The sequence below is a fragment of the Corythoichthys intestinalis genome, chromosome 4 (assembly GCF_030265065.1).
Source record: "Corythoichthys intestinalis isolate RoL2023-P3 chromosome 4, ASM3026506v1, whole genome shotgun sequence".
Taxonomy (NCBI): Eukaryota; Metazoa; Chordata; class Actinopteri; order Syngnathiformes; family Syngnathidae; genus Corythoichthys; species Corythoichthys intestinalis.
The window spans coordinates 16,294,633-16,321,508 of NC_080398.1; the positions used below are offsets into that span (position 1 = coordinate 16,294,633).

Genomic DNA, 26,876 nt, shown 5'->3' on the forward strand with positions numbered 1-26,876 from the left:
TTAGCGACATATTTTTCCAAAACCAATACCAAAAACATCTTACACATCATCAATTTCACTGTCAGAGACATTTTACTAAGTTGCATTTTCTTTACCATTGATATGATCACAACTTATAAATAGTTGAAGAGTATTTTAATACTATTTATTGAATAAAAACTCTTTAGTTTAGAATGGAAGCCTTATTTATGTCAAGCATGATCAATATTTGTATCCTTAAGGAACGACATGCAATAGCAAATCTCATTAGGCAGTTAAAGGCATTGTAATCATGTCCAGTGTCAAACATTATCCGCAAACATTGCACATGCAGATGCAGAGCTTTCAAACAGTGATAAACATGCTGTGCCATCATACTGGCAAAATACATGTATAACAAATAAAAAAGATATATATTGTGAAACAACCTTTCCATACACATAAAAAAATACTAGATTTTTTTTTAATGCATCAGGCAATTGAATATACACTCAGTACTGATTTGAAAACGCTGTTTCCAGCAACACTTATAAAGACCATAAGCTCAGTTTAGCTACAAATACTGTCATTGTGGCCATGCAAAAAAAATGACAAAACGTGAGCTAAAAGAGTCAAGATGCAAATTCATCATGTTCAGAAATAGGAATAGCAATCGAAAAGCATTCCCTTTCCATGAATTCCTAGGAATCGGTTTGCTTGCCTGTGCCTCAGCTTATCGATTGCTCTTACAAAGTACATATCGAATGAATGAGGATGTCACATGCAAGTATTGTATTTTGGTCCTGAAATTTTCTAAATACTCAAGGCAGAAGCAGACTAAGGTTTGGCTATGCTTGCTGTGAAAAGATACTGTAGATACTTGGACTACTTTTTTTCCATCAACCTTGTCCCTCACTTTCCACATATTACCAGTCACAGCCATTTAACGCATAATCTCCAAAGTAGCAGTTTGACTGAGTTATGGAGATTTGGGACGACTGTGCTGGATGACACTGACTTATGCTATCTAAAACAGAAAAGGTTCTTGAGTTTTTGCGTGTCCAGAGTGCCTTTACAAACCTCAAACCCCGGGTAATATTTCTACAATGGCAGCAATGCCACCATAATACCCACAATGTCTTGTTTACGGCATTGATCTAAATAATACTGTATTGCCCCGAATATAAGACGGCCCTGATTATAAGACGACCCCCTCTTTTTCAAGGCTCAAGTGTGAAAAAAAGACTTTTTGAAGACCAAATTAATTTTTATACAGAAAATAATTACAGTACATCTGAAATAAATGATTATAACAATATATTTGAGAGAAAAAGCATGTTATTTTGACTCATTCAAATCTTAATATCTGAACATTTAAGTATGTAAACTAAAGTGCAATCACATTCGTAAATGAATGGCTTCTGTTTTTTTAATTTTGTAAATAAACCAATCTATTGTGATTAAACAACAAAATTGCAATAACTTCATTAACCATCAAAGGGAAGTCTAACTGTAACTGTAGTGTTGAAACAAATCTGAATAAGGAAAAACATTGCAATAAAATAATGCAAACTGGTTAAACTTGAGAGTAGAGTAGCTAAGATCTGTCATGACAGAACATTGCTTCAATGATATCTGGTGCCATCTAGCGTTGTGAATGGGTATAATGTCTAGACCGCGAATATAAGACGACCCCCACTTTTTCAGTCTTATTTCAATGCAAAAAAACACCGTCTTATATTCGGGCCAATACGGTATTAACAGTAAGTAACACTACATTACGATATACTCAACAGTAGAGTATATATTGCCTGAAAATTGGTTGGATGAGCAGATATTTGGAATTTTTGTTTTTCACTGGATGTTTTTGTCTTATTGTACTTTGATTTTTCTTCTATCCATCTAACAGTTTATCAGTGTAAAATATAGTATAGTATGCTATAAGTAAATGATAGTGGTGGATGAAGAAGTGTTATTATTGTTATCATTATTATTATTATTTTTTTTTTTACTTAAGAAAAAGTACAGATATAGGGGCAAAGATTTACTTAAGTAAAAGTACATGTATCTAGGAATAAGATTTACTCAAGTAAAAGTACAAAAATATTTACTTTAAAATTGTCTTTATAAGTAAAACTTAAAAGAAGTTTTTCATGATGCAAAAATGTGAAATATACAGTATATAAATACAACTGTGCAAAATGGAAAAAAGTAATAAAATTGACGCTAAAAACAGACGCTTAACAACCTCAAAAAACTCCCAAACTTAACTTTATGATGGATTGCAAGCAACTATCAGGTGCACTGCTCTCACTGTTGTTTTTTTATTGGGCAATATCTTGTTCATCTGCCCAATCTTGCTTGTACTCGTGTCGCTCCCTCTAGTGCTAAATAACAGTATAGTTGAACACGGCTTATTGATTGCGCTGGAGGCATGAAAACAAAACAATTCACAATGAGAGAAAAACAAACAAACAAAAGTAACGTTTAGCTCAGGTGACAATTTGAAAAGTAGTGGAGTAAAAAGTACACATACGTGCTGTAAAATGTAGTGAAGTAAAGAGTACCTCTTCATGTTTGTAATCAGGTAAAATACAGTAAAGTACAGTAACAAAGTACTTTTACTTTGTTCGATTCCACTACTGGTAAATTAAATGCACACATCTAAAATATTGAAAATACAAAATTAATATTTGTTTATTCATTATGTATTGTTATATTGATTATTTATTGTATTATTGTCATTATCATTGTTAATTATTTTAATGTCATAAAGATTGTTAAGAATATCAAATTAAAATGTTGCACCGACTCAAAAATGTTTTGCATATCACTTATGATAGATATACAGTATTTATACAATATCCAATGAAAATGATGTAAATTATATCCTATATCATTTGCATTACTTTAATCCTTCACCCAGTGCAAATCGATGAGTGAAATCAACAAGGAACCAGATGGATATGCAGTATTGATAATAAACTCCCAATAGCCATAGGCTTCATAAACTCATGTATGCCTAAGGTAGGTGCTGTTTTGGTTTTGTAAATATTTGAATGTCAAGTTTAAAAAAAAAAAAAAAAAAAAAGTCTCCTATGACTGGGCCCGCGCCCCGTCAATTAATAGTTAAGTCTATGCAATCGCTGGATTCTTATCATTTCTAATTACTATTCTAGAACACAATCTACATTCAAGATGGTGGTAAACACTTTTCCGGATTGACTTGCCATGTATTTTGTACATGTTGAAACCCAGGCTGGCTTGCCAGGCTCATAAAAGCATAAGAATTTGGGACATTTCACTCATTCCTTGTCCTGAGACTGAAAGTGACACTAGCAAAGCGAAGCTCAGCAGATAAAACAAACATTTCATGTGCTGCATATTCTTGATTCATTTGCTGCAGGTGACAGCGATAAACATCTAAGAGCAAACGTGAACATAATATAGTACGTATCAAAATCAAAGTACAGCCCACATCATCATCAACATCATCAAGTGGTAATTTCATAATCCACAGTTCTGTAATATTTGTTAAATGAATGAGTTTGCCTTGTATTCAATATCCAGTCACGTGAAAAAGCATCCTCAATTTGAGGAAATCTTACATTCACATTTTTAAAACACATTTGACTAAATAGTCATGAATGTTTTTTAAAATTACCGGCTTAGGAAAGTTTGCAGTCATTTAAGATTTTGACCTTAACCTTCAAGTTGTTTGGCTTCTAAACTTCCAATTTGACAACCTTTGGTGTTTTCCTTCAACTTCACATCGGACTCTTCGCTGGCTTCTTCAGCCTCAGGACTCTGACTGGTCACTGAGGCATCGCGTGAATGCTCATTAAGCACACACAGCTCCTGCCACTTCTTTCGGTTAGCATCTATCCCTTCTGCCATTGGCTGCAACTTCCTGTTTAGTTTGAGCAGGGACTGTGAATAAATGGGTAATTACTTGCATCATTGCATAAAAGATACATGCACGATCATTCTGGTGGTTTCCAGTGCGGCAAATACCTGATATAGAGGTTTACAGATGCCATCTATCCACTCCAATTGTAGCGCAGGTAACTCATCTTTGCGATTTCGATCAAATATGGCCTACACAGGAAGATTTTTTTTTTTTTTTGGTAAGCTAAGGGTTGTATTGTTTCTTTTGTTTTGGTGGTGATGGTATGTGATCACGGCTGACTACAAATCTGATCGTTTTCATACAGAACTCATGTCAAATTTTACAAAGTGGTGGGTGTTCTTACCGCTGGGGTGAGCTTTAACTCCGACCTTTCTCTGTCTCCTTGCTCGAAGAATTCACTCGTCACCAGCTCAGCCACCTGAATGGGAACATTTTACTTCAATGTAATATGACATAGGCTAAGAGTTATACTAACTGTGAGGAGCGTGCAGTGCTGTTAACTCCAAAATTGCTGTGGTGGCTTAATAAGTGAAGATTATTTTTCTTTTCTCTCTTTCTTATTATAATCCTTCTCATTCTCATTAAATCCTGAACTTGTTCATGCACATGAGCTTCCCAATGCTATCATCCACCATAAATAATTAAATACAGTATATTGTGGTATTTTAATCTCATTCATGGCATGCAACTATTACAACAACTACGTATTTATGGGTCAGAGCTGCAGGGACGCTTATTAAAAATCAATTTTGCATAAAAACGCAGCAGGACAAAGTATGCAAACGATTGTAAAACAAGAAAAATGATTTTATTATAGAGCAAAAATGTTCCCAAAAAGTTGACCAACCTGTTTGGATATTTCCCACGGCCGAGTGACGGCTCCCAAATCACAGGCTGTCATCAGCATGGACCTGTCAATGGCCAGCAAAAACCTCACAAACAGTAATTTTCCGATTTTTAGACTCAACGTTTTTTCTGTTTTATTTCCAACAAAATACCTGAGGACTTCTCTGTGTTTTTCTTCAGTCCAGCTGAATTCTTCAGCAAGCACGCTCTCAAAGAACTTGCTCCTGCGCCTTTCCAAGAATGAGAGACAGTCAAGGACGCAAGGGGAAAAACAGCATCTCTATTCAGTGCAGCATGACTTTTCACATCAACATGTTTTTAACAGAAGAATAGCTCATTCTTTCGTTCTTACGTTTGCTAGGAATGTATTGAATAGACTACTTACTCAAAGTGCAAAGTGAGGTCTGTGGAGAGAATAGCCTGCTTCAATAGTTGCATCATCTTGCTATATTCTTTTGAGCAGAGGTTTGCAAAGATATTGTGACCCTGAAACATAAATAATACATAATTCCCAATGCAGTATTGTAGGCAAGGAAGAGTACAAGTGCCTGAAATGTTCCCTTAAAGAACATGAACATGTATTGGCAAACTCATCGTTCACTGTCGAATGAAGTCCCCATTTGCAATGTTAATTAGCAAATACAGTGACATATACTGTGCTGTGTTAAAACAAATCAATAGATAGCACTGCTCTTGAAATCCATTTGGTGTGTGGACACACACACACACACACACACACACACACACACACACACACACACACAAAGTAAATCTTTTAGTGGTCATTGCCAAATTTATACAGTATCTTAACCAGTGGCGTGCAAAAAGGGCATTTTTTTTTTGCAGCGCATGTAACTGCCAGCCCGGCTGCCTTGTTAGAACAATGTGAATTAATAGGAAAAAAAGAAAAAATATTGCAGATGAATTCCATAATTACGTATTTATTTATGCATTTAAATAAATAGCAACTGATTTCAAACTCAACAAAACACTAATTTTCTTATTCTTTCCTTTTGAGGCATGATTGCTGCTGCGAGAGGTAAATATAAAAAACAACAATATGAATAAGATTGCTTGAAGACGTTACAACAGTGCACACACTATTCAGCTAATTTCATGTTTGGCATTTAGCACATAAATGATGCTTATAGCCTGATTTAAACATTCATTGTTGTTTTCAGTGTATCTGTGTGTCCATACTCAAACGAGGGAGCCTCCAGGTGAGTTTCAAGTACAGTGGGGCACATAAGTATTTAGTCAACCACCAATTGTGCAAGTTCTCCTACTTGAAAAGAATAGAGAGGCCTGTAATTGTCAACATGGGTAAACCTCAACCATGAGAGACAGAAAGTGGAAAAAAACTGAAAATCACATTGTTTGATTTTTAAAGAATTTATTTCCAAATTAGAGTGGAAAATAAGTATTTGGTCACCTACAAACAAGATTTCTGGCTGTCAAAGAGGTCTAACTTCTTCTAACGAGGTCTAACGAGGCTCCACTAGTTACCTGTATTAATGGCACCTGTTTTAACTCATTATCCGTATAAAAGACACCTGTCCACAACTCAGTCAGTCACACTCTAAACTCCACTATGGCCAAGACCCAAGAGCTGTCAAAGGACACCAGAGACAAAATTGTAGACCTGCACCAGGCTAGGAAGACTGAATCTGCAATAGGTAAAACGCTTGGTGTAAAGAAATCAACTGTGGGAGCAATTATTAGAAAATGGAAGACATACAAGACCACTGACAATCTCCCTCGATCTGGGGCTTCATGCAAGATCTCACCCCGTGGTGTCAAAATAATAGCAAGAACGGTGGGCAAAAATCCCAGAACCACACGGGGGACCTAGTGAATGACCGACAGAGAGCTGGGACCACAGTAACAAAGGCTACTATCAGTAACACAATGCGCCACCAGGGACTCAAATCCTGCACTGCCAGACGTGTCCCTCTGCTGAAAAAAGTACACGACCAGGCCCGTCTGCGGTTCGCTAGAGAGCATTTGGATTATCCAGAAGAGGACTGGGAGAATGCGTTATGGTCAGATGAAACCAAAATAGAACTTTTGGTAGAAACACAGGTTCTCGTGTTTGGAGGAGAAAGAAAACTGAATTGCATCCGAAGAACACCATACCCACTGTGAAACATGGGGGTGGAAACATCATGCTTTGGGGCTGTTTTTCTGCAAAGGGACCAGGATGACTGATCTGTGTAAAGGAAAGAATGAATGGGGCCATGTGTCGAGAGATTTTGAGTGAAAATCTCCTTCCATCAGCAAGGACATTGAAGATGAGACGTAGCTGGGTCTTTCAGCATGACAATGATCCCAGACACACAGCCAGGGCAACAAAGGAGTGGCTTCGTAAGAAGCATTTCAAGGTCCTGGAGTGGCCTAGCCAGTCTCCAGATCTCAACCTTATAGAAAATCTGTGGAGGGAGTTGAAAGTCCGTGTTGCCCAACGACAGCCCCAAAACATCACTGCTTTAGAGGAGATCTGCATGGAGGAATGGGCCAAAATACCAGCAACACAGTGTGAAAAGCTTGTGAAGAGTTACAGAAAACGTTTGGCCTATATTATTGCCAACAAAGGGTACATAACAAAGTATTGAGATGAACTTTTGGTATTGACCACATACTTATTTTCCACCATGATTTGCAAATAAATTCTTTAAAAATCAAACAATGTAATTTTCTGTTTTTTTTCCACATTCTGTCTCTCATGGTTGAGATTTAACCATGTTGACAATTACAGGCCTCTCTAATATTTTCAAGTGGGAGAACTTGCACAATTAGTGGTTGACTAAATACTTATTTGCCCCACTGTATATATCTTTAGTGGGCCTTGTATATTTCAATTTATTCACACAAATACATACAGTATATGTTCATTTCACATGGTTGTACATGATCTTTTCATATCTGTGTGTTATCTACAGTACAAGGACTACTGCTCTTTTTGTTCTGTCTAGGTATGAGTGGCACTAGGCTGCTGCCTAAGACAGCAAATACTGTACAAACGGTATGCGCGCCGAGATTAAGAACACATCTTGTGTGTCCCGGCCGGTTTTGCTCTTGTCTTTCCTCACTAAATGTTAACTTTCTTGTTGTTCCTGAATTGTGTGTTGTCATCTCCTGTTCGTTAAGAGAATTAAAGAACCTGGAAAATGGAAAAATCAACTTTCTTTTCCTTCAGTCTTAAAATGCCTATGACAGTAAAAAGCATGTTTATTTCATATTTCATGCTGTATTTTATGCTCCTGAATGAAATGGACCGCTTGTATGTGTGAGGAAGCGATCAATATATAGATTCAATTATTTGAATCCCGCGCCATGAAAATGGATTGAGGAGGAATGCGAATCTGATGTCACCTGGGTCAGCATCTCACAATACAGCATTGCTTTATAGCAGGGGTGCCCAAGTCCGGTCCTCGAGAGCCCCTATCCAGCTTGTTTTCCATGTTGCCCTCCTCCAACACACCTGAATCAAATAATCCGGATCATTCTCAGGCTCCTGCAGCGCTTGCTGATGAGCTGATCATTTTATTCAGGTGTGTTAAAGGAGGGAGACATGGAACACAAGCCGGATAGGGGCTCTCGAGGACTAGACTTGGGCACTGCTTTATAGCATGCAGATGGACTGCGGATTCAGCTGATTTTGCGGATTATTTGTATATTTTTCGCATCACACCAGCCAAATGCGCTGCAGGGTTTTGTTGCTGCACCAGGGAGAGCTGTGTGATCCTTTTTGGGTTTCAAAAAGTTCCCGTTCACCGCGGAGATTGGCCAAAACAAGTCCGACAACTGTGGGACCATTGGACAAACAAGGAAGTGAGTAAACATCGTGTTTTGTATTATGTCAAATACTGGGATCATGGCACACGTTTTAATATGGAGGTGGCTTGCATTTTGTGGCTGACAATGCTCCTTGTCCACCGAGAAGGCCACTCGGCTGACGACCGGCGGCGCACACCCCCCTTGGTCCTCGTTGCGTGCCCGCCGGCAGAGCGCTGTACTCGGCTTATGCTCGTGCAGTTCTCCATATTGTCCAGACTTCCAGCCCCCGCTGCCCTGTTCGTGTGTCCGGCAATACAACACTATCCTCGGGTTGGGCTCGGGCAGCTAAGCGCTCCTCTGACGTCGGTCGGTTTGTCCGGTGGTCATTCTTCAGCTGCTTCCCCGACAAAAGAGCTCTCCTGCCCGCAGCAGGGGAATGAGGGACTAACTCCGGTGGCATAAAATATCATTCGGGAGGTGCAAGAAGTCAACAGTTTTGACCATTATGGACTAATTTTGCCATGTCGTACTGAATAAATGCATTTTTAATATCTCACATTTAGCACAAGGCTGTTATTTATCATGACCATACCATTTATTTAGCAATTGGGGAAAAATACTTAGAAAAAAAGAATATCTAGTAAAAATAATGGAGTAGAGTGATTGAAACGATGAAATTTTGCTGCACTCTTCATCGCATTTTCCTCATTCTGAATAATTCCCCCTCAATGGGCTGAATTTTAAATCAGATGAAACTGTGACCCTGCCGACATCATCCCCCAGCTGGGGACGCTAGAGCTCTATAATGACAGGAGGGGCTAAATGGCTGATTGAGAGACTAATTTCTCATCATCTGCGCTTTGCCAAATTGTTGTATATAGTCGAATCGTCTCAAAATATGATTCTAATTCACAAAATAATGCTATTTAAGATTTTCTTATGCTGTCACAGGCACTTTAATTTGATTCTTATTAGTTTTTTTTAAGCAGCAAAATTCTCCCGATGTAGCACATACTAGTACTAAACATGCAAACACATGACTAAACATTGCGCTACGATAATGTAGTGTCCGTAACTATGTGAGGCCCCTTACCTGGTGTCTATGTGTGCACGCCAGTGGTCTTAACTATTTTTAAGTAACAAAAACTTCCCAATTTTTTTTATACGGATCCCTGGTGTAGTCGTACTGAATAGGTCGCTGTTAAAATTAGGGAAGTATATTTATGTCCCAGAATGTACAATCTTAAACAATGTACCGGAACATCAATGTTTTTTTGGAGTATCGTTTGGGGTTCCCATGTTTTCTAAGCAGTACTTTTTAGGTTACCACCTGCTACTAGTGATGCAGGTGAATGTGACTCTGAAATAAATAAATAAATAAATAAATACATCACATTTAGCAACTCTTCACGGCACAAAACAAAAAAATGAGATTGCATGTCTAACGGCTGCAAAGGAAGACTGTGACCCTGTATTATCAGCTTATGAGATTCAACATGCAATATACTGTACTGTATTCTTGTTTGCTGTGAATGTCAAGAAAGAAAAGATAGGAGGTGCTAGCAGATAGCAGGTGATACTAAAGGAGGGAGTGAAGGTAATTTCAAAGGATGTCGGCAATGATTAATCACCTCTATTTACTAGCTGGCTCTTAATTATGTATAAAATCCCGAAAGGCAATTAATCTATTATTTTGAGCCCAGTCTTGAATTTTGTTTGTTGTATCAGGCTACTACAACGGTTGGGAGACATTTGTCTTGTTTCGAGTAATTTTGTCCATTATAAATTGAGAGAGGTTTGCCTCACCTCACTTTGCAGGATCATGACTGCATGATTGAAGTGATGGTGTTCCAGGGTCGCTGACGTCCCATAAAGCAATGCCAGAGCAGAACCTGTCCTGCAGACAGAGCAAAAACATCTAAACTTTAACAAATCACCAACGGCATTTGTGTACTGTGCTCAGGCCTTACTTAGCTTGAAATGCATTGTTTGTCCCTCGATGGTCCAAATCGTGGCACAAACAGCCAACCATCAATGCCAGAATTTCTGCCTCGGACAAAATGTCCTGAAAGCCGGCTGACTTTAAACAAATGCAATTCGGAATTGTCAACAATATGAAAGAAGGGGTATCTTGTTTGTTCAGTTTGACTTGTTTAAACGATGGAGAATAAGGAGGAGAATGGAGTCAAATGGAATAAGGGGAGGCTAATGGCAGTAAAACATGAGATGGGGGCACGGGGGCAAGGTTAGGGTACGTTAGATGCTGGGAGGCTGCACTAAAACTTAAAATATAGCTGTTTAGCTAGAATGCATTTATGACTCTTGTGTGAACAGGGCACAAGGCTTCACATGGTAATTGATAAGGACGACATAAATAAATCAGAGTGGATTTACAGCCATGTTGCATGGCACTTACTGTGATCATAACAAACATGCATTGAGACACATTGAAAGCATGTCGCCAGTTATGGTAGGCCACAGTTCGATAGTTCTTCCTCACGGTGAGAAGCCAGCGACACAAAACCTAAAAAAGTAGAAATGTAGATTTTTTTTTTTACACAATTTCCTGAGGAAAACATTTCTGTGGTTCAAGTAAAAAATCCATAACACGGTTTGAATGTGTCTTATAACTGTATCTTAAGACTGTCATAATTGCAACATGACATCTGTCATGAACATGAATGAATGCATATGAAAAATGTCATTACATGCCTTACACCTAATCCAAAAACATTTGAATTAATGTCAACTTTGCATCAAAGGTGACATAATTTACCGAAATACACATAGTAAGAAGCTTTCGAATAAAGAGTGACCAAAAAATACAAATCATGTTTTAGATAAATTCCCTACACTTATTAATTGGTATTCAGGAAAGTGCTTTTCTGTGTTTCATTATTATGTGTCTATAAATCTGTTTTTAATCAATTCTAATGTATTGAGAGCTCCTTCAAAAGAGAATTATACAATACATAATCACTTGTATGCTTCAGTGGCTTGGTCAATGAAAGCACTTAATCATCAACTGGAAACTTCATAAACACTGGGAGTGAATGCCACCTTAACTGGATCTCACCTCATAGTCTATTTTAAAGGTTTGGACCACACCAAGCTCTAGAAACATTCGAAGAGAAGCGGTGATCATTGCATCGTTGTCCAAAGAGAAGTCGTTGAAATGAAACTCGTCAATGCCAAGCTCGCAGCTCATAGGGATTTTTGCAGCCTTAAGAAGTGAATGAAGTTGGTTTAGATAGACAGAGCTGACAGTAACACGTTACCATCAAAGGTTGGAAGAATTGCAATTAAAATGAAACGACTGATGTAAAAATATCGGAATTTCATGTTTATTTTTTTATGTTTACTGGGATTACCTTGAGTCTGTCAACTTCTACTTTTGAACACGTAGCGTGGTAAGACAACATCTGTGGAAAAACATAGTGCGTATATAAATTCATGCAGTTTAAATTCAGATAATTCTGCAATTTATTAGATTATCTCAAACCAACATAAGGCCAAAATTCTAATAAGAAAAACTACAGTATTACCGTAGTACAGTATTACAAATCTGTATCGTTTTCTTCATGCATTTAACAAACCAACTGGAGCGACGTGAAAAGAACAAAAAATTTTGACTTTGTGAGGAGACTAGCACAGTCATTTATTATCAATTATTTAATATAGTTTAAATATTTATACTAGGGCTGTCAAAATTATCGCGTTAACAGGCGGTAATTAATTTTTTAAATTAATCACGTTAAAATATTTGACGCAATTAACGCACATGCCCGCTCAGATTAAAATGACAGCAGTATAATGTCCGCTTGTTACTTGTTACTTGTTTTTTGTTGTTTGGCGTCCTCTGCTGGCGCTTGGGTCCAAATGATTTTATGGGTTTGGGGAGTGAGCATGGAGTAATGTCATCAACAATGGCAAGCTACTAGTTTACTTTTTGATTGAAAATTTTACAAATTGTAATAAAACGAAAACATTAAGAGGGGTTTAATATAAAATTTATATAACTTGTACTAACATTTATCTTTTAAGAACTACAAGTCTTTCTATCCATGGATCGCTTTAAGAGAATGTTAATAATGTTAATGCCATCTTGTTGATTTATTGTTATAATAAACAAATACAGTACTTATGTACCATATGTTGAATGTATACATCCGTCTTGTGTCTTATCTTTTCATTCCAACAATAATTTACAGAAAAATATGGTATATTTTATAGATGGTTTGAATTGCGATTAATTACGATTAATTAATTTTTAAGCTGTAATTAACTCAATTAAAAATTTTAATCGTTTGACAGCCCTAATTTATACACTAGTGCAGTGGGGTTAAAAGCTTATGTACATTTGGATTTTTTTAAAGTAATATATTTTTGTTATGATACGCAGTGAAGAGGATGGATGGATATCTAAATTATGGGTTTTTCAAAGTTCTTAACGTAACATTATACTAATCAAAAATTATGCTTATCAATGTACACGAGGGACTAAAATTAGCAATCGCCACCGTATAAGTTTGACCAAACTTATATTAAGTTTCATTTACCGTATTTTTTAAACTATATGCCGCGACTTTTTTCTTGTTGTTTCTACCCTGCGGCTTTTATAAGGAAGTTGCTTATCTATGGAATTTTTTTTTTTACAAACGAGCTTCATATTTTGTTGTTAAAAATAATAAAATTGGACAATTAGACATATTTTAAAAGAATGGCTTTTCAAATTTTGCAGTGACATAGCTCTCGGCTGCTACACGAGCACTGATAAAGCTTGTGAGTCTTACTCAAAAACTTTATAAATGAATATGGCTCCATCTGAAACTACATGCAGCTACAAAAGAACAATTTTAAATGGAAGGGCATCCACTATTTGCTAAGACAAGAGAATGCAATGCTAGCGTTGATTAGTTGTTTTCAACTGGCACTCGGAGGACTTTATTGCCACAGTATGTTACAACAAAGCTGCTATATACAGTAAGGGTTAGCCATAGACTTCATAACTATTGATGGGGCACAGGGCCGATTAATAGGGGGCCTGCATTCTTGGCGTGGCTGTCAAAGCTGACCGAGTGGAATCACAGACAAAGAGCTTTTTCTGTCGAAAATTCTTGTGAATAAATGCTTAAATCCCCGAATTCTTTATAGATATGAATGTAAAACAGTCTCGATTCTTTGTTAAAAGGCAAAAAAAAAACAAAAAAAAAACGGGTAGTTAGCATTTATTTTATGTAAATATGTTGAAGAATGATGCTAATTTGTTAGTCACTGCGGTGGCCGCCATTTGTAAACAGAGCTTTTCCGGTGAACATTCTTGTGAATAAATGCTTAAATCCCCGAGTTCTTTATAGTTATGAACGTAAAACAGTCTCGATTATTTGTTAAAACAGCAAAAAAACGGGCAGTTACGCATTTATTTTGCGTAAATATGTCCAAGAATGACGCCAATGCCGTAGCGGTTCTCATTCTCCCATTGATTTTTTTTCCACAAAGTTTTGAAATGCATGCATGGTACGAAAAATACAATAAATACCTTGAATCCTCGAACAAATCACTCCTGAGAAAATCATTCCGGTTTGTATGCGGTACAGCTTTAGTAATTTTTTAATCTAAATCCGGTGTTACATCACTGCATGCGACTGACTGTTAATAAATGAAACAGAGTGGGTGACGGCCCCCTTCGGAAAGGCGTGAGACTGTGAATGGCAAATGTGTCATGTCAATAAATTATGAAGTCTATGGGTAAGCGCTAGCTGTTAACCGTTTTTAAGAGGATATTATCCACTTCAAGTTTAGAAGGCAAGGTAATATGGATTAGATATCTTTGCAAATGTAATGACCTGTTTTAAAGGTAGTTGGTTTTTGAGCATTAAGACAACAAGCGATGGTGATGTTGATGTGTGTTTATCTGGTTAATAAATATATTTGTGATCAATCAAATATTTCTGTGTAACATCTACAGTATGTGAATATCCAATGTTAAGATATGGGCACCTGCGGCTTATAGTCAGGTACGGCATATTTGTGGATTTATTTATAAAAATTTGTGAACTTTGGCCGGTGCGCCTTATAATCAGGTGCGCTTTATTGAGTAAGTCCCAAAGAGATGAAACCTGGGTGATGCTTTAAATAGTGAAAAATAGCCCATTCCCTTGTTAAACAGAATTTAGGAAATATTGAATATTACAAAGCAGAGACTATGGAAATATGTATTTTGAATCCCACAATTATTATTAAATATGTTAGTGTTAGTGATAACTTTAAAGTTACAATATCCTAGTTGTACTCACATCCAATGCTACTGACTGCTTGGCCCACGTTTTCTTCACTTGATTGTACATCATAGTGTTGTTGATGCCAAGTCCACAGAAAATCACAAATGCCTACACTCAAGCAAAATGACAGGGGAGTGTTGAACATACATGCCTTACGTGTTCAATCTATTTAATGCAAAATCCAAACTCTTTAAAAACCTCAAACAATCTCTGATCTGCATCGTTGAAGGTCTTCCTGTCTAGACGGTTCAAAATTTGTGCAACCCCTGTGGAGAAGCAAACACCCATGAAATAAATGGCTTAAATTATTTAGCAGGCACGATAATGTCGATCAACAGACTTGATGTGAGATAAAGTTCATTGCGCGCAACCTCGGGACTGACAACAACTCTGGATAAAAAATCAGAGCGCAAATACTGTAGTTGTATAAGCACAACTGCCGTAAGAACTAACTTCAAAAAGAGAGATAAAAGAAATTATTAAAAAAAAAAAAAAAACATTCCTGCAGTTGTATACATTTTGTGTTCATCTAAACAGGCTCAGATGTCAAATTTAATAGGTAAATTAGTGATTAAATTGAACTAAGGTCATGTTTATTGTTCAGTAAGTAGAGGTATTTCAGAGACATTTCTATTTGGTGGTAAACCATGAAATTTGTCTGATATAAAATATGTGCTTTGGCTCAAAAAAGGTTTGGAAAAACTGTTTAGTCTTCAATGATAAACAATAATAATTTAACTAGTGACCCTCAACAGGACGGGTGTAGAAAATGTATTAACAATCAATATAGGACTGAATTACAGATCATTACAGCCCTGGCTGATCAAGTGGATTCAGACAAATGTCAATGAGATATCGTTACTCATGAATAATAATAATAATAATAATAACAATACATTTTATTTCTATGCACCTTTTAGGACACTTGAGGTCACTGTACAAGATAAAAAAGTAAGTTAAAATACACACTTACAGATAAAACCCATAAGAACATGACATTTCAAGTAGGAATAACAGAATTATGAAGAAGAATATGCTTGTCTGAATAAATATGTTTTAAAATGTAACTACAAGATTGTAAGAGAGTGAGGGTGTTTCAAAGGTGAGGAGCTGAGCGACTGAATGCTCTTTTGAATTATTTCCCAGTCAAGTCAGAGTAGACTTGTAGTTCAGATAGAGCAGAGGGTCACTTCTTCACACTTCTGCTCTCCTTATTTTGAGACTGAAAAAAAAGGAATCAAACTGATCTGACTACCTACCTATAATCTGATGAGTTCTATTCCAGATAGGCACACACAACACTGATCGGATATGAAATCCCGAGGCTTGGTCTGCCTAGAAACAGAATGATAATGTCATTGATATCCTGTTATGTGAATGTAAAGTCATAAGTCAATTACAAATGAAAATTCAAATTAGTCAGCACTTGAGTGCTAAAACCCACGAATGAATTTGTAGTAATTAAATAAAGCAGTGTAAAATACAATGCATATACGTAGAGGCTCAGTGCCAAGATAACCTCGGCATCAAACCGTGGATCCTGGCACACGTCACTGATGTTAACCGGGAGTCCTGTTGACGCCACCAGCTCGGCGATGCTGTTATTGATCAGCCAATCCGCACATGACAGTTTCTCTATACTGATAGTGCATACAGGTACAGTGTCAACAGTGAAACCTAAAGTGTGATTTCACACACAGTGGTTTGAAAAAGTATCTGAACCTTTTGGTATTTCTCACATTTCTGCATATAACCATCATCAAATGTAATCTGATCTTTGTCAAAATCACACAGATGAAAAAACACTGCTTTAACTAAAACGACCCAAAATTTTATAGGTTTTCATATTTTAACAAGGATAATATGCAAATAATGACAGAAGGGTGAAAAATATGTAAGTGAACCATCACATTTAATATTTTGTGCTCCCCCTTTGGCAGCAATAACTTCAACCAAACGCTTCCTGTAGCTGCAGATCAGCCTGGCACATCGATCAGGACTAATCTTGGCCCATTCGTCTTTACAAAACTACTGTAGTTCAGGCAGATTCCTGGGATGTCTGGCATGAATCGCTGTCTTTAGGTCATGTCACAGCATCTCAATGGGGTTAATGTCTAGATTTTGACTTGGCTACTCTAGAACGTGTATTTTGTTCTTCTGAAACCATTCTGAAGTTGATTTACTTCTGTGTTTTGGATCATTGTCTTGTTGCTGCATCCATCCTCTTTTTAACTTCAATTGTCTGTCAGACAGCCTCAGGTTTTCCTGCAAAACATCCCGATATTTTTAAAAATTTATTCTTCCATTAACGATTGCAAGTTGTCCAGGCCCTGAGGCAGCAAAACAGACCCAAATCTTGATGCTCCCTCCACCTTGCTTCACGGTGGGGATGAGGTGTTGATATTGTTGAGCTGTTCAATTTTTCCTCCACACATGACATTGTGTGTTACTCCTAAACAATTCAACTTTGGTTTCAGCAGTCCACAAAATATTTTGCCTAAACTTCTGTGGAGTGTCCAAGTGCCTTTTTGCGAACATTAAACAAGAAATGTTTTTTTTTTTTTTTTTTTTTTTTAAGACAGCAGTGGTTTCCTCCGTGGAGTCCTCCCATGCACACCATTCTTGGCCATCATTTTACATATACGCAGTGGACGTGTGCACAGAGATACTGGACTGTGCCAGTGATTCCTGTAGGTCTTTAGGAGACACCATAGGGTTCTTTTTTACCTCTCGGAGTATTCTGCCCTGAACTCTGAATTTTTGGTGGACGGCCACTCCTTGGGAAAGAAGCACCAGTACCAAACATTCTCCGTTTGTAGACAACTTCTCTGACTATCAATTGACGAACATCCAGAATTTTTAGAAATGGTATCCTTTCCCAGTTTTATACAAATCAGCAGTCCTTGATCGCAGGTCTTCAGACAGCTCTTTTGACTGAGCCAGGACGCACATCAGACATATATAGACAGACAGATATTTCTTACCAGGTGTGTGTTTATAGACTTAAAATATTTGGTAAAAATTGGTTTCAATTGCTCTTTAAGTTTCCTTAGGCAGATGGTTCACTTACCTATTTCCCCCCCTCCTGTCATTGTTTGCAAGCTATCCTCAGTGAATTATGAAAACCTATAAATGTTTGGGTGGTTTTAGTTAAAGCAGACATTGTATTTTCATCTGTGTGATTTTGACATAGATCAGATCACATTTGACAGTGATTTTATGCAGAAATGTGAGAAATTCCAAAAAGGTTCAGATACTTTTTCATACCACTGTATTTTCCGACTATGTTTTGTTACCTGGTGTCATGATGCATGTTGCTCAAAGGAGACATCAGTTCAAACGTCTTGGAGAACTTCACAACCTTATTGGAGAAAAGACATCATGACAGTAATTTAAAAAAATACCAATACTGAGAAATGTATTTTCCAAGACCTTTATTATTAATAAAAAAGCTGTTTCTCCATTTTAATTTAAATTCCTCACTGGGGACTCGATGTCCTCAAGAAGAAGTACAGAGCAACGTTCACATTGCAGGAGGGTCAGCGCTCGCTGCATGATCTTCCTCACGATTTTCTCCAAGTCTGTCTGCTCCTCAAACAGATCGTTGACAACCTCCAGCAAAGCCTGAGGCATAAGAAGGTATTCTAGAATCCTAAATATGTATGATGCCATACAGAATCTGCATTCAAACTGCTAATGGACTACACTGGTTATACAGTATACATGGCTGTATATACTAGTATTGAACAGTACATACTCTCAAGGATTATATTGTTTGTGGAAATGTTTTATAGAATTGCTCACCCTGCTCCTTTCATACTCCTTGCGAGACTCAGAAAACAACTTGGCATTGGAAATAGATATTCCACAGAAGGGTAGGTACATCTGCAGCACCTGGTTGATAGAAAAAAATACTGAAATCTACAAAAAATTGAAAAATGAAAAGCTTGTATGTTATGAGTCTGAAGCAGTTGCTTCTGTTAATTGTTAAACTTTAAACAGATTTAGCTTTTAATGTTACTAAATATTTTTAACATCAAGCTTGGGTGAAATAAACTAAAATCAGTACAAGCACAAATGCAGCAACTTTATTCTGCCACCTTGTGGTCAATCTCATAAACCCTAGTGGAGGGTGAATTGGGGTTTCAATTGACAGTAAGTAATTTCCAAGAAGATTTCCCAAAAGTACAGTTGGATTCCCACCTTCTTTAATAAGCTCTATTTATCATGTCGTCATCAATATGCAAAGAGTGTAGGAGTAAGTGAGGAGGACTAAGAAAAGCGTCACTGCACTCACGCACACACAAAAAAAACATCCTACTTGGAGAGTCAGTGAAGTGTTTACACTCAAACTGCCTTGATGCTAGATGTGTTTAATGTTCCATACTTCTATCGGCGTCTCTCAGTATTTCTATTGGATGGCCCACTGACTGTGCGCAATCTGAGTGTATAAGAGAGGTGTCCAGCGAGATGTTTCACCTTCTCGTCATCCTCAGTGAAAGGCATTCCTGTGGGATTTTTGTTGATTGCTTGTACCACTCCAATAACCTCACCATCGCTGTTACAGATAGCCATGCAGAGAATAGACTGAGTCTTGTAGCCTGTTAACTTGTCGATCTCGTCACTGAAGCGGTGGTCCTAAAAGGGACACAAGCAATTATCGTTAATGCCTTCACTGTAAAATGCTGATATTTATTTACTTGACTTTAGCAATCCCGAGAGTACTTAGGAATATCACCAATCATTGGACATAGTTGAGGACAGCCTAGGACATTACAAACCACTCTGAGCTATTGAGCATGACATAAATTATGTGGGTAATTACTTTGGTTATGTCACAAACTTTAAGACACTCATGCTGTGAAACTTTAAAGTACAGTTAAGAACGGAATCGATTGTGCAATCCTCACCAGGGCAACAAAATGAGACTTGTATAACCTCAGTGTTATCAAAATGAAACCACTTTTTGCTTTGTCAACATGTTCAAATCACAATGTGTTAAAGATGAAAGTGTAAATGCATATAAGAAACGCAATAAGATAATTATGTTTCACGAATACTGAATAGATAAATGAAATACATTAAATGATTTAACGAGATTCTACAAAAAAAAAAAAAAAAACATTTGTTGATTTTTTTAAATTTTCACTAACAATTTTAATAATTTTGTAAAAAAAAAAAAAAAAAAAAAAAAAAAAAAAGACGACGAATATTTCAATAGGGTGAAAATACGCAAACAAGGTTAACTTCTCTCACAAATTAGGAAACCTCTGTATTGTTGAGCAAAAATGATAATATACCGTATTGGCCCGAATATAAGACGGCCCTGAATAGAAGACTGTTTTTCAAGACTCAAGTTTGAAAAAAAGACTTTTTGAACACCAAATTAATTTTTATACTGAAAATAATTATAGTACATCTGAAACAAATGATTATAACAATATATTTGAGAGAAAAAAAACATGTTATTTTGCCTCATTGAAATCTTAATATCTGAACATTTAAATATGCAAACTAAAGTGCAATCACATTCGTAAATGAATGGCTTCTGGTTTTTGAAATGTAATTAACCAATCTATTGTGATAAAAAATAAATAAATTTAAAAAAATTGCAATAACTCCATTAACCTAACTGTAACTGTAGTCTTGAAACAAATCTGAATAACGAAAAACATTGCAACAATATAATACAAACTGGTTAAACTTGAGAGTAGCTGAGATCTCTCATGAAAGAACATTACTCCTCAAATTCAGTATTCGCTTAAATGACATCTGGTGCCATTTAGCGTCGTAAATTGGGTATAATGTCTAGACCCCCGAATATAAGATGACTCCCACTCTCTCAGTCTTATTTCAATGCAAAAAAACACTGTCTTGTATTCGGGCCAATACGGTAATTGTAACCGATCTCCGTGGTTGATCATTGGCCAATATGAAAAGACTTTAAAATGCTGCCTATTTAACAAAACAAAACATATATTACACAATGAAAAAAAAAAACGTAAATATGAAGTATGAGGCCAAAAGTGACAAAATACCACATACTGCTTCGCAAACAATTGGACTCGAGTCACAGGAACTCGGACTTGAGTCGCAAATTTTATGACTCGCAACTCGACTTGGACTTGAAAAAAAAAAAAGCAGACTCGGACTTGACTCACTTAAGGTTGGGAGGGCCTGAGACTCGACTTCACTTGTAAAGCCATAACTCAAGACTCAACTTGTGAGACAATGACTCGACACTCGACAAGCTGACTCGAAAAACTGATCGTAGATTGGTTCCCACCTGCCAGTGATCTGCTTGGTCGCCTTGGCTGCTCTCGCCATTCCCTTACGGAACAACCTGTGACTCGACTTGACTTGACTCATCAAACATTTGACTTGACACGACTCTTATTTCCAACCTTGTGACTCGGCTCGACTCGACATAACCTAATGACTCAACTCGATTTGACTTGACATAACCCATTGACAAGGCTCAACTCGACTTGCCCGCAACAGGTAAGACTTGGGACTTACTTGTGACTCGGATCATAGATATGACATAGATCATGAAACAAACCCAGTCATTTAATGAAGTATACAAAAGATGAACGATTAACCTACATCGCATCAACACAGGTTTTTACTTCTGTGATTATCTAACCTCATGAAGTGGGTTGGTCGGCAGGAAAAAAGCTTAACACTTGATCAGTATCAATAGAAAATAATTTGGATTGAATATTCACATAAAAAAACAATAAAAGCCCTGGCGCGCCTTGTCACTCATCAGGGACTGGTGCTGCAGTTTATTGTGCATTTTAGTGTTTTTTTTTTTTTTGCATTATTTTATCTTCAGTGTGGAAAGGCTACCTGCGCTTGTGTGAGCAACTACATACGTTAGCACATGAGGTGCCTTAAATGACACTGTGTGAATGAGAAGTTTCGTCATTATTTCATGCTCTTTGGTTTGATAAAACAGATTATGTGGAAAACTATTATCTATGACGGCACAATCACACTGTTGTTTTATTAATGCGGGAGTTATTTTGTTTAGGCGAGAAGTGAGAACAATGCCAAATACCAAAGGCCTACTGCAATTTTGCCATTCATCCTTTTTTACTGTTTTGCAAGCCTGAAAAGAAAATTGTGCTACAAAAATACTTGTATACACTTGTAATCTACCTGAGCCTCTGGGATGCTTTGAAGAATCAATAGTGTAGAGCTGCATTGTCCCGCATGCCAAAGTGGCCACTGGCCACTCTGTCACATTGTAAAACGATTTATATAGATTTCGGATTTTACTGCATTAAAAAGTATTAAATGTAAAACAACCAAATCGAATTGTAAGCACAATACTTTTCACCAAAATCAGAACTAGGTTTTTGGTCAAAATCATATACAGACCTAGTTGTACAGCTTGTTTGGCATGGGATGTTAAATAAAAATGCCAATATGAGTGTCCATTTCTACAAGGTCGGGCTTGGACTATGATTATGATAAATACTAGTATACTGTACTTTTACTGTACACCAGGGGTGACCAACCCTGGTCCTCTTGAGCCGCAATCTAGCTTGTTTTCCATGTCTCCCTCCTCCAACACACCTGAATCAAATTATCAGGATTGTTATCAGGCAACTGCAGAGCTTGCTGATGAGCTGATCATTTGATTCAGGTGTGTTAAAGGAGGGAGACATGGAAAAAAAGATGGATTGCGGCTCTTGAGGACCAGGATTGGCCACCCCTGCTGTACACTACAGCAGAGATAAATCGATTATCGCCCAGGCCGATTATCGGCACCGATATTTGGAAATTTGACATTTATTAGTATGGGCCTGTTTTTTAATCCGACCGGCCGATATGAAAAAATTTTAAACTGGGTTATTTTGGCTAAGATGCAGCCGCGCCTCACTCCTGCAGTAGTATTCACCCCGTCCTCTGATTGGTTAAATGGTAATCGTAAATGGAAATACACTTGTATTGCACCTATCCAAGGCCCTCAAAGTGCTTCACAATATATCCTCATCTACCTACTGGTGACTCACCACCAGGAGTAACGTGGGGTTTAGTACATTGCTCAATGAAATTTAGCTGAGGTCATCAGGGTGGAGAATCAAACCCACAACCTCTGGGTTGGGGAATAACTACTCTACCACTGAACCACGCCACCTCCTATTATTAGTTGGAGTGGGAACCTCTTGGCACCTCATGATACGATACGATTTGCGATACAAAGCTTGATAACGATGATCTGTCGATACAACGATTATCAATACATTGGTCAGGAAATCATTCTAGGATGTTCTACAAACAACTAATAGACAGAAAAACAAGCTTCTGCTGTGAATTGGAATGAGTTTATCATTAGTAGACGTCCAATCCGTTTGAAGTGGGAGGGTGGCAACGAATGAACATTCGTTCATTCGCTGCCATCCCTCCCACTTTAAACTGACTGAACGTCTATGGCCGGTAGTGGCAGCTAATGCCAGGCAATGAGGTAATTTTGGGCCATTTAAGGTCATTTACCTGTTCATTTTCAGTTACTTTCCGTTGATTTTGGGGTATTTTATAGGTCCTGTTTATTTTGAGTTACAGGACAGGAAATGACCTGGGAATCACCCAAATGAGTAGGTAGTGACTCAAACTCAACAGAAAATGACCTTTAAATGCCCTAAAATGAACACCAAGTGACCTGTAAATGCCCTGAAAATCGGACAGAATGACTGTGAATGCGCTGGATTGGGCGTCAAGCACCGTCAATGCAGCCTCTGAGACACTATTATGGTGGAAAATTTTGGTAGCAACTTGTTGGTTCATTTTTATTATTTTTTTTTTAGACACTGACACCTATTCAAAACGACATCTCGATTGTTGGCAGGAGCATATAGATAACCTTTTGGGATACAAAGTATCACGATATATCACCATTTCGATATTTTGTCACACTCCTAATTATTAGCAATTTGTGTGATTCAATAAACAGGCTTTGGGCATTTCAATGAAGTTCTGTGTTTGCATTATTCATTTTTTTTACGCCAATTTTTACACTTTTACTGCAAATGAATATCGGCCCCATGAATCGTTTATCAACCCTCTAACTACTCATAATCGGTTTTTGGTCCTGAAAAACCCATATTGGGCGATCCCTACACTATAGTATGTACTGTCACACTGTATTATGCAATGTGAATTTTACTGTGCAAACTGCAATTATCAGACAGAGAGAAAACAAATACAGGAGTCTTTGCACTTTAGATATTCTTAATGGTAAACCACATATAGCGAGGTACTATCATGGAGAAAAAGAGCTATGAAAAATGTTGCCTTCACAAAGATAGCATATACTGTATGTGTAATATGGTTGACATAACGTATACTGTATAGTGTATACTGTAGGCTCACACTGCGCTGGTCTGATTGGATTGTGCAATTCTTCATAATGTACATTACATGCAGACAATATTTGCACATATAGGACATTATAGTTTGAAGTAATGATTGCACCATGCAGTACCTCATACGCATTTGGGATGTTGACGGTCTCTCCATGCTCTGCCACGTATCCAATGATGCCTTTTCCCCAAGGCACTTGCACCTCGCTGGAATTGAGGGTGCAAGAAGAGGGTCTGACAGTGGTGCCCGAATGCACGTCAAACACTTTGGACACTAGCGTCCTCTTGTGCAGGGGTCCCTCCACGAGAAAGAGGGAGCACCTGTCAGCGTCCACCAGGATGCACGCGTTGATTAGGATCTTGTAGCTCAGGTTGGTCAGGTCCAGGTCGTTGGAGATGTCTTTGACCAGTTCCAAGAAGAACTCTCTCTCGTTGGTCTCCCTCAGGCGACACTTGTGGTCGGTGGCGGTGGACGCGTACTGGGGCACGCTGACCCTGGACTCCAGCAGAGCGCTGAGGATGTGCGCCGTGGTGGGAGGCAGCGAGCTGGCTTTACGCAGGAGCGCGCGTCTCCTCATGCTGGACTGAGGGTCCTGCTGGCTGAAGCTGGCGTGCTCGTCGTAGGTCCTGTGCGCCGCGCTGGCTTTGGAGCGTGCGAAGTTTCGCCGAAGCTCCATGTGAGACGACCGGCGTCGGAGAGGGTCCGGATTGGCTGGCCAGAGAGAGGGTTCCCTGGCCGGGGCGCCGCCGCGTCTCTCATCGGCCGCGGTCACTTTGGGGGGCTGGTGCTCCCTCAGCCACCTGCTAATGTGCTCACACTTGGCTTTCCGGATCAAGTACTCCTCGAAGACCTCCGGGTGCCCGTCTAAAAACGCCTCGATATCGTTGAAGTCAGAAGTCATCATGGTGGGAGAGGCTGTGAGGAGCAAACAACGCACTCGAATGCTGGAACATGAGTGAAGCTGAGGCTGGCTTTCCTCCTGACATGAATCTATTCATTACCATGTGAGCACCATCTTCTTAACATCACTATATAGTGGGAGGGGAGAGGAGAAGAGCGACAGGTGGTCCCGACTTTGGTGCCAATATAGAAGGCCTCCAGAAAAAAACGTAATTTTCACGTGAGACAATCTATTTTGACTATCAAAATGGACTGGACGTCTAGAACCGTCAATGGCAGCCTACTCGCTATGATCAACCAGAAAGTATTTTATCTTCATTTACTGTAAAATATGGCATATAAATTGTCAGTCACTTTTAATGCTCATGATCCTACCCATACGCGGACTTTAAGTTGGGGGCCGAGGGGGTTAGAGGCCCCCTGGTGGCCGAAAAGTGTCATTGCATGTAATTGACTTTCCTATACAGTGATACCTCAGCTCACGAACATAATTGGTTCCCAGAAAGTGTGCGTGAGGCGAAAAGTTCGTCTTCCGAACATTTATTTCCCATAAGAAACCATTAAAATGAGAATAATCCGTTCCCAGGTCCCCATAAAACATAATTTTCTACTAAATAAGCCTTAAAACTACACAAAAATATACCTTATTTTATGTATAATAAGTGTGCTATTGTATTATAATTAAAGAAATAAACTGTACTGTATAATAAAGTTGTTTTATTTACCTTTGCGATGGTATGGGAGTGGGAGGAGTGGGAGGAGGAGGGAGGGAGTTACTGTTTGGAAGGAGAGTGTTACCGGCAAAGTGCGCAGTTAGCGTAGACTCCACTGCTGTGCCCCCCGCATGCTTTTGGTTGTTAATAAAAGTGCCCACAAAAAGCCATCCGACACCTCTGGGTGTTTGTATGCAAGCCGCCATCGGGCGCACCGAAGACAACCGACGACAACGAGCCAACGTGACTCGCCGGTCCACTTCTCACGACGGTGGGAAGCTGAAAGCACCGCCAATTACCAGTCGAGGGCGAATTGGTAACACGAGTCACCTTCCATAAGGACTGTATGTAACTCTTTTTCGGTCCCATAATTGCAAAAGTACACTCAATATGGTCCAAAATGTCTATCAAACACAAACCACGTCCGCACTCAACGAAAGGGAGGGGACGAACTGGGACGCCGTGAGCGTGCGTCAGCTTCTCGTGGCGCTGTCCGACCGCGTGGCTTGGTTCGTCCGCCGAAAACTAGTTCGCCAGCAGAGACTATATGCTCGCGAATTTAATGTTCTTGAGGCGAAAAGTTCGTGAGCTTAAGCGTTCGTGAGCCGAGGTATCACTGTATATGATTTTAAAATTAAGAGTTTTCCGGTAAAATATTGTCCATATAAGTTGTAAAGCAATAAAACAAACAACAAAAATGAATGAAACAAAAATGATATATTTATAATGGGCCAAAATTATTTTTCGAACAGATCATGTGACTAGCACCTTAGCTGGTCATTTGCTTTGCTTAGGGCGGAAAACACAGACAAGACTGAAAAAGCAGTTTCTGCTTTTGCACCCCTCTTTAAAATAAACTGCTGTATTTTAAGCCAAAACAACTGCTGTGTTTGATAGAACAATATGTCTATATGCTGCCATAGCAGATTCATGGCGCATTAAGCGCCCGTACAATTTTTGATTTGTCTGTTTTACCCTGGAAACCCCCGTTTACAGACTTCGTGCAACCGCTTTTGTTTCAACTAGCCATAAAAGGAAGATAAGTAATTCTATTTATCATTCGAAATGTCAGTTATTTTTAGCTTAGAATCATTAATTGATGTCTAATATTTAGTTTAA

General features: G+C 38.3%; 1 protein-coding gene across 2 annotated transcripts; it reads right to left on the minus strand.

Annotated features, from left to right (window-relative positions):
- Window positions 1-25,918, minus strand: pde11al (phosphodiesterase 11a, like). Of its 2 annotated transcripts, XM_057835469.1 has the most exons (21): window positions 25,770-25,918; window positions 24,266-25,059; window positions 19,252-19,410; window positions 18,577-18,666; window positions 18,256-18,396; window positions 18,069-18,133; window positions 16,292-16,412; window positions 16,032-16,107; window positions 14,971-15,038; window positions 14,788-14,880; window positions 11,863-11,913; window positions 11,568-11,714; window positions 10,908-11,015; window positions 10,462-10,571; window positions 10,298-10,388; window positions 5,100-5,200; window positions 4,867-4,944; window positions 4,716-4,779; window positions 4,212-4,286; window positions 3,973-4,056; window positions 1-3,888 (listed from the first exon to the last, which is right to left on the minus strand). In XM_057835469.1, exons 2-21 carry the CDS (start codon window positions 25,046-25,048, stop codon window positions 3,661-3,663), a joined length of 2,733 nt encoding a protein of 910 aa, XP_057691452.1. In that variant the 5' UTR covers window positions 25,049-25,059; window positions 25,770-25,918; the 3' UTR covers window positions 1-3,660. The 2 variants fall into 2 exon arrangements, with proteins under 2 accessions (XP_057691452.1, XP_057691453.1); XM_057835470.1 differs by lacking the exons at window positions 24,266-25,059; window positions 25,770-25,918 and adding an exon at window positions 19,473-19,551.
- Window positions 25,919-26,876: the final 958 nt, after the last annotated feature.

Excerpts from the sequence above, each read along its gene's own strand:
- pde11al (XM_057835469.1), bottom strand. The coding sequence starts at position 25,048 with ATGATGACTTCTGACTTCAACGATATCGAGGCGTTTTTAGACGGGCAC. Across the intron at positions 15,039-16,031 it reads TAGAACTCATCAGATTATAG|GGGTTGCACAAATTTTGAAC; the intron begins GTAGGTAGTCAG and ends GCTTCTCCACAG. Across the intron at positions 4,287-4,715 it reads CGTGGGAAATATCCAAACAG|GTGGCTGAGCTGGTGACGAG; the intron begins GTTGGTCAACTT and ends GTTCCCATTCAG.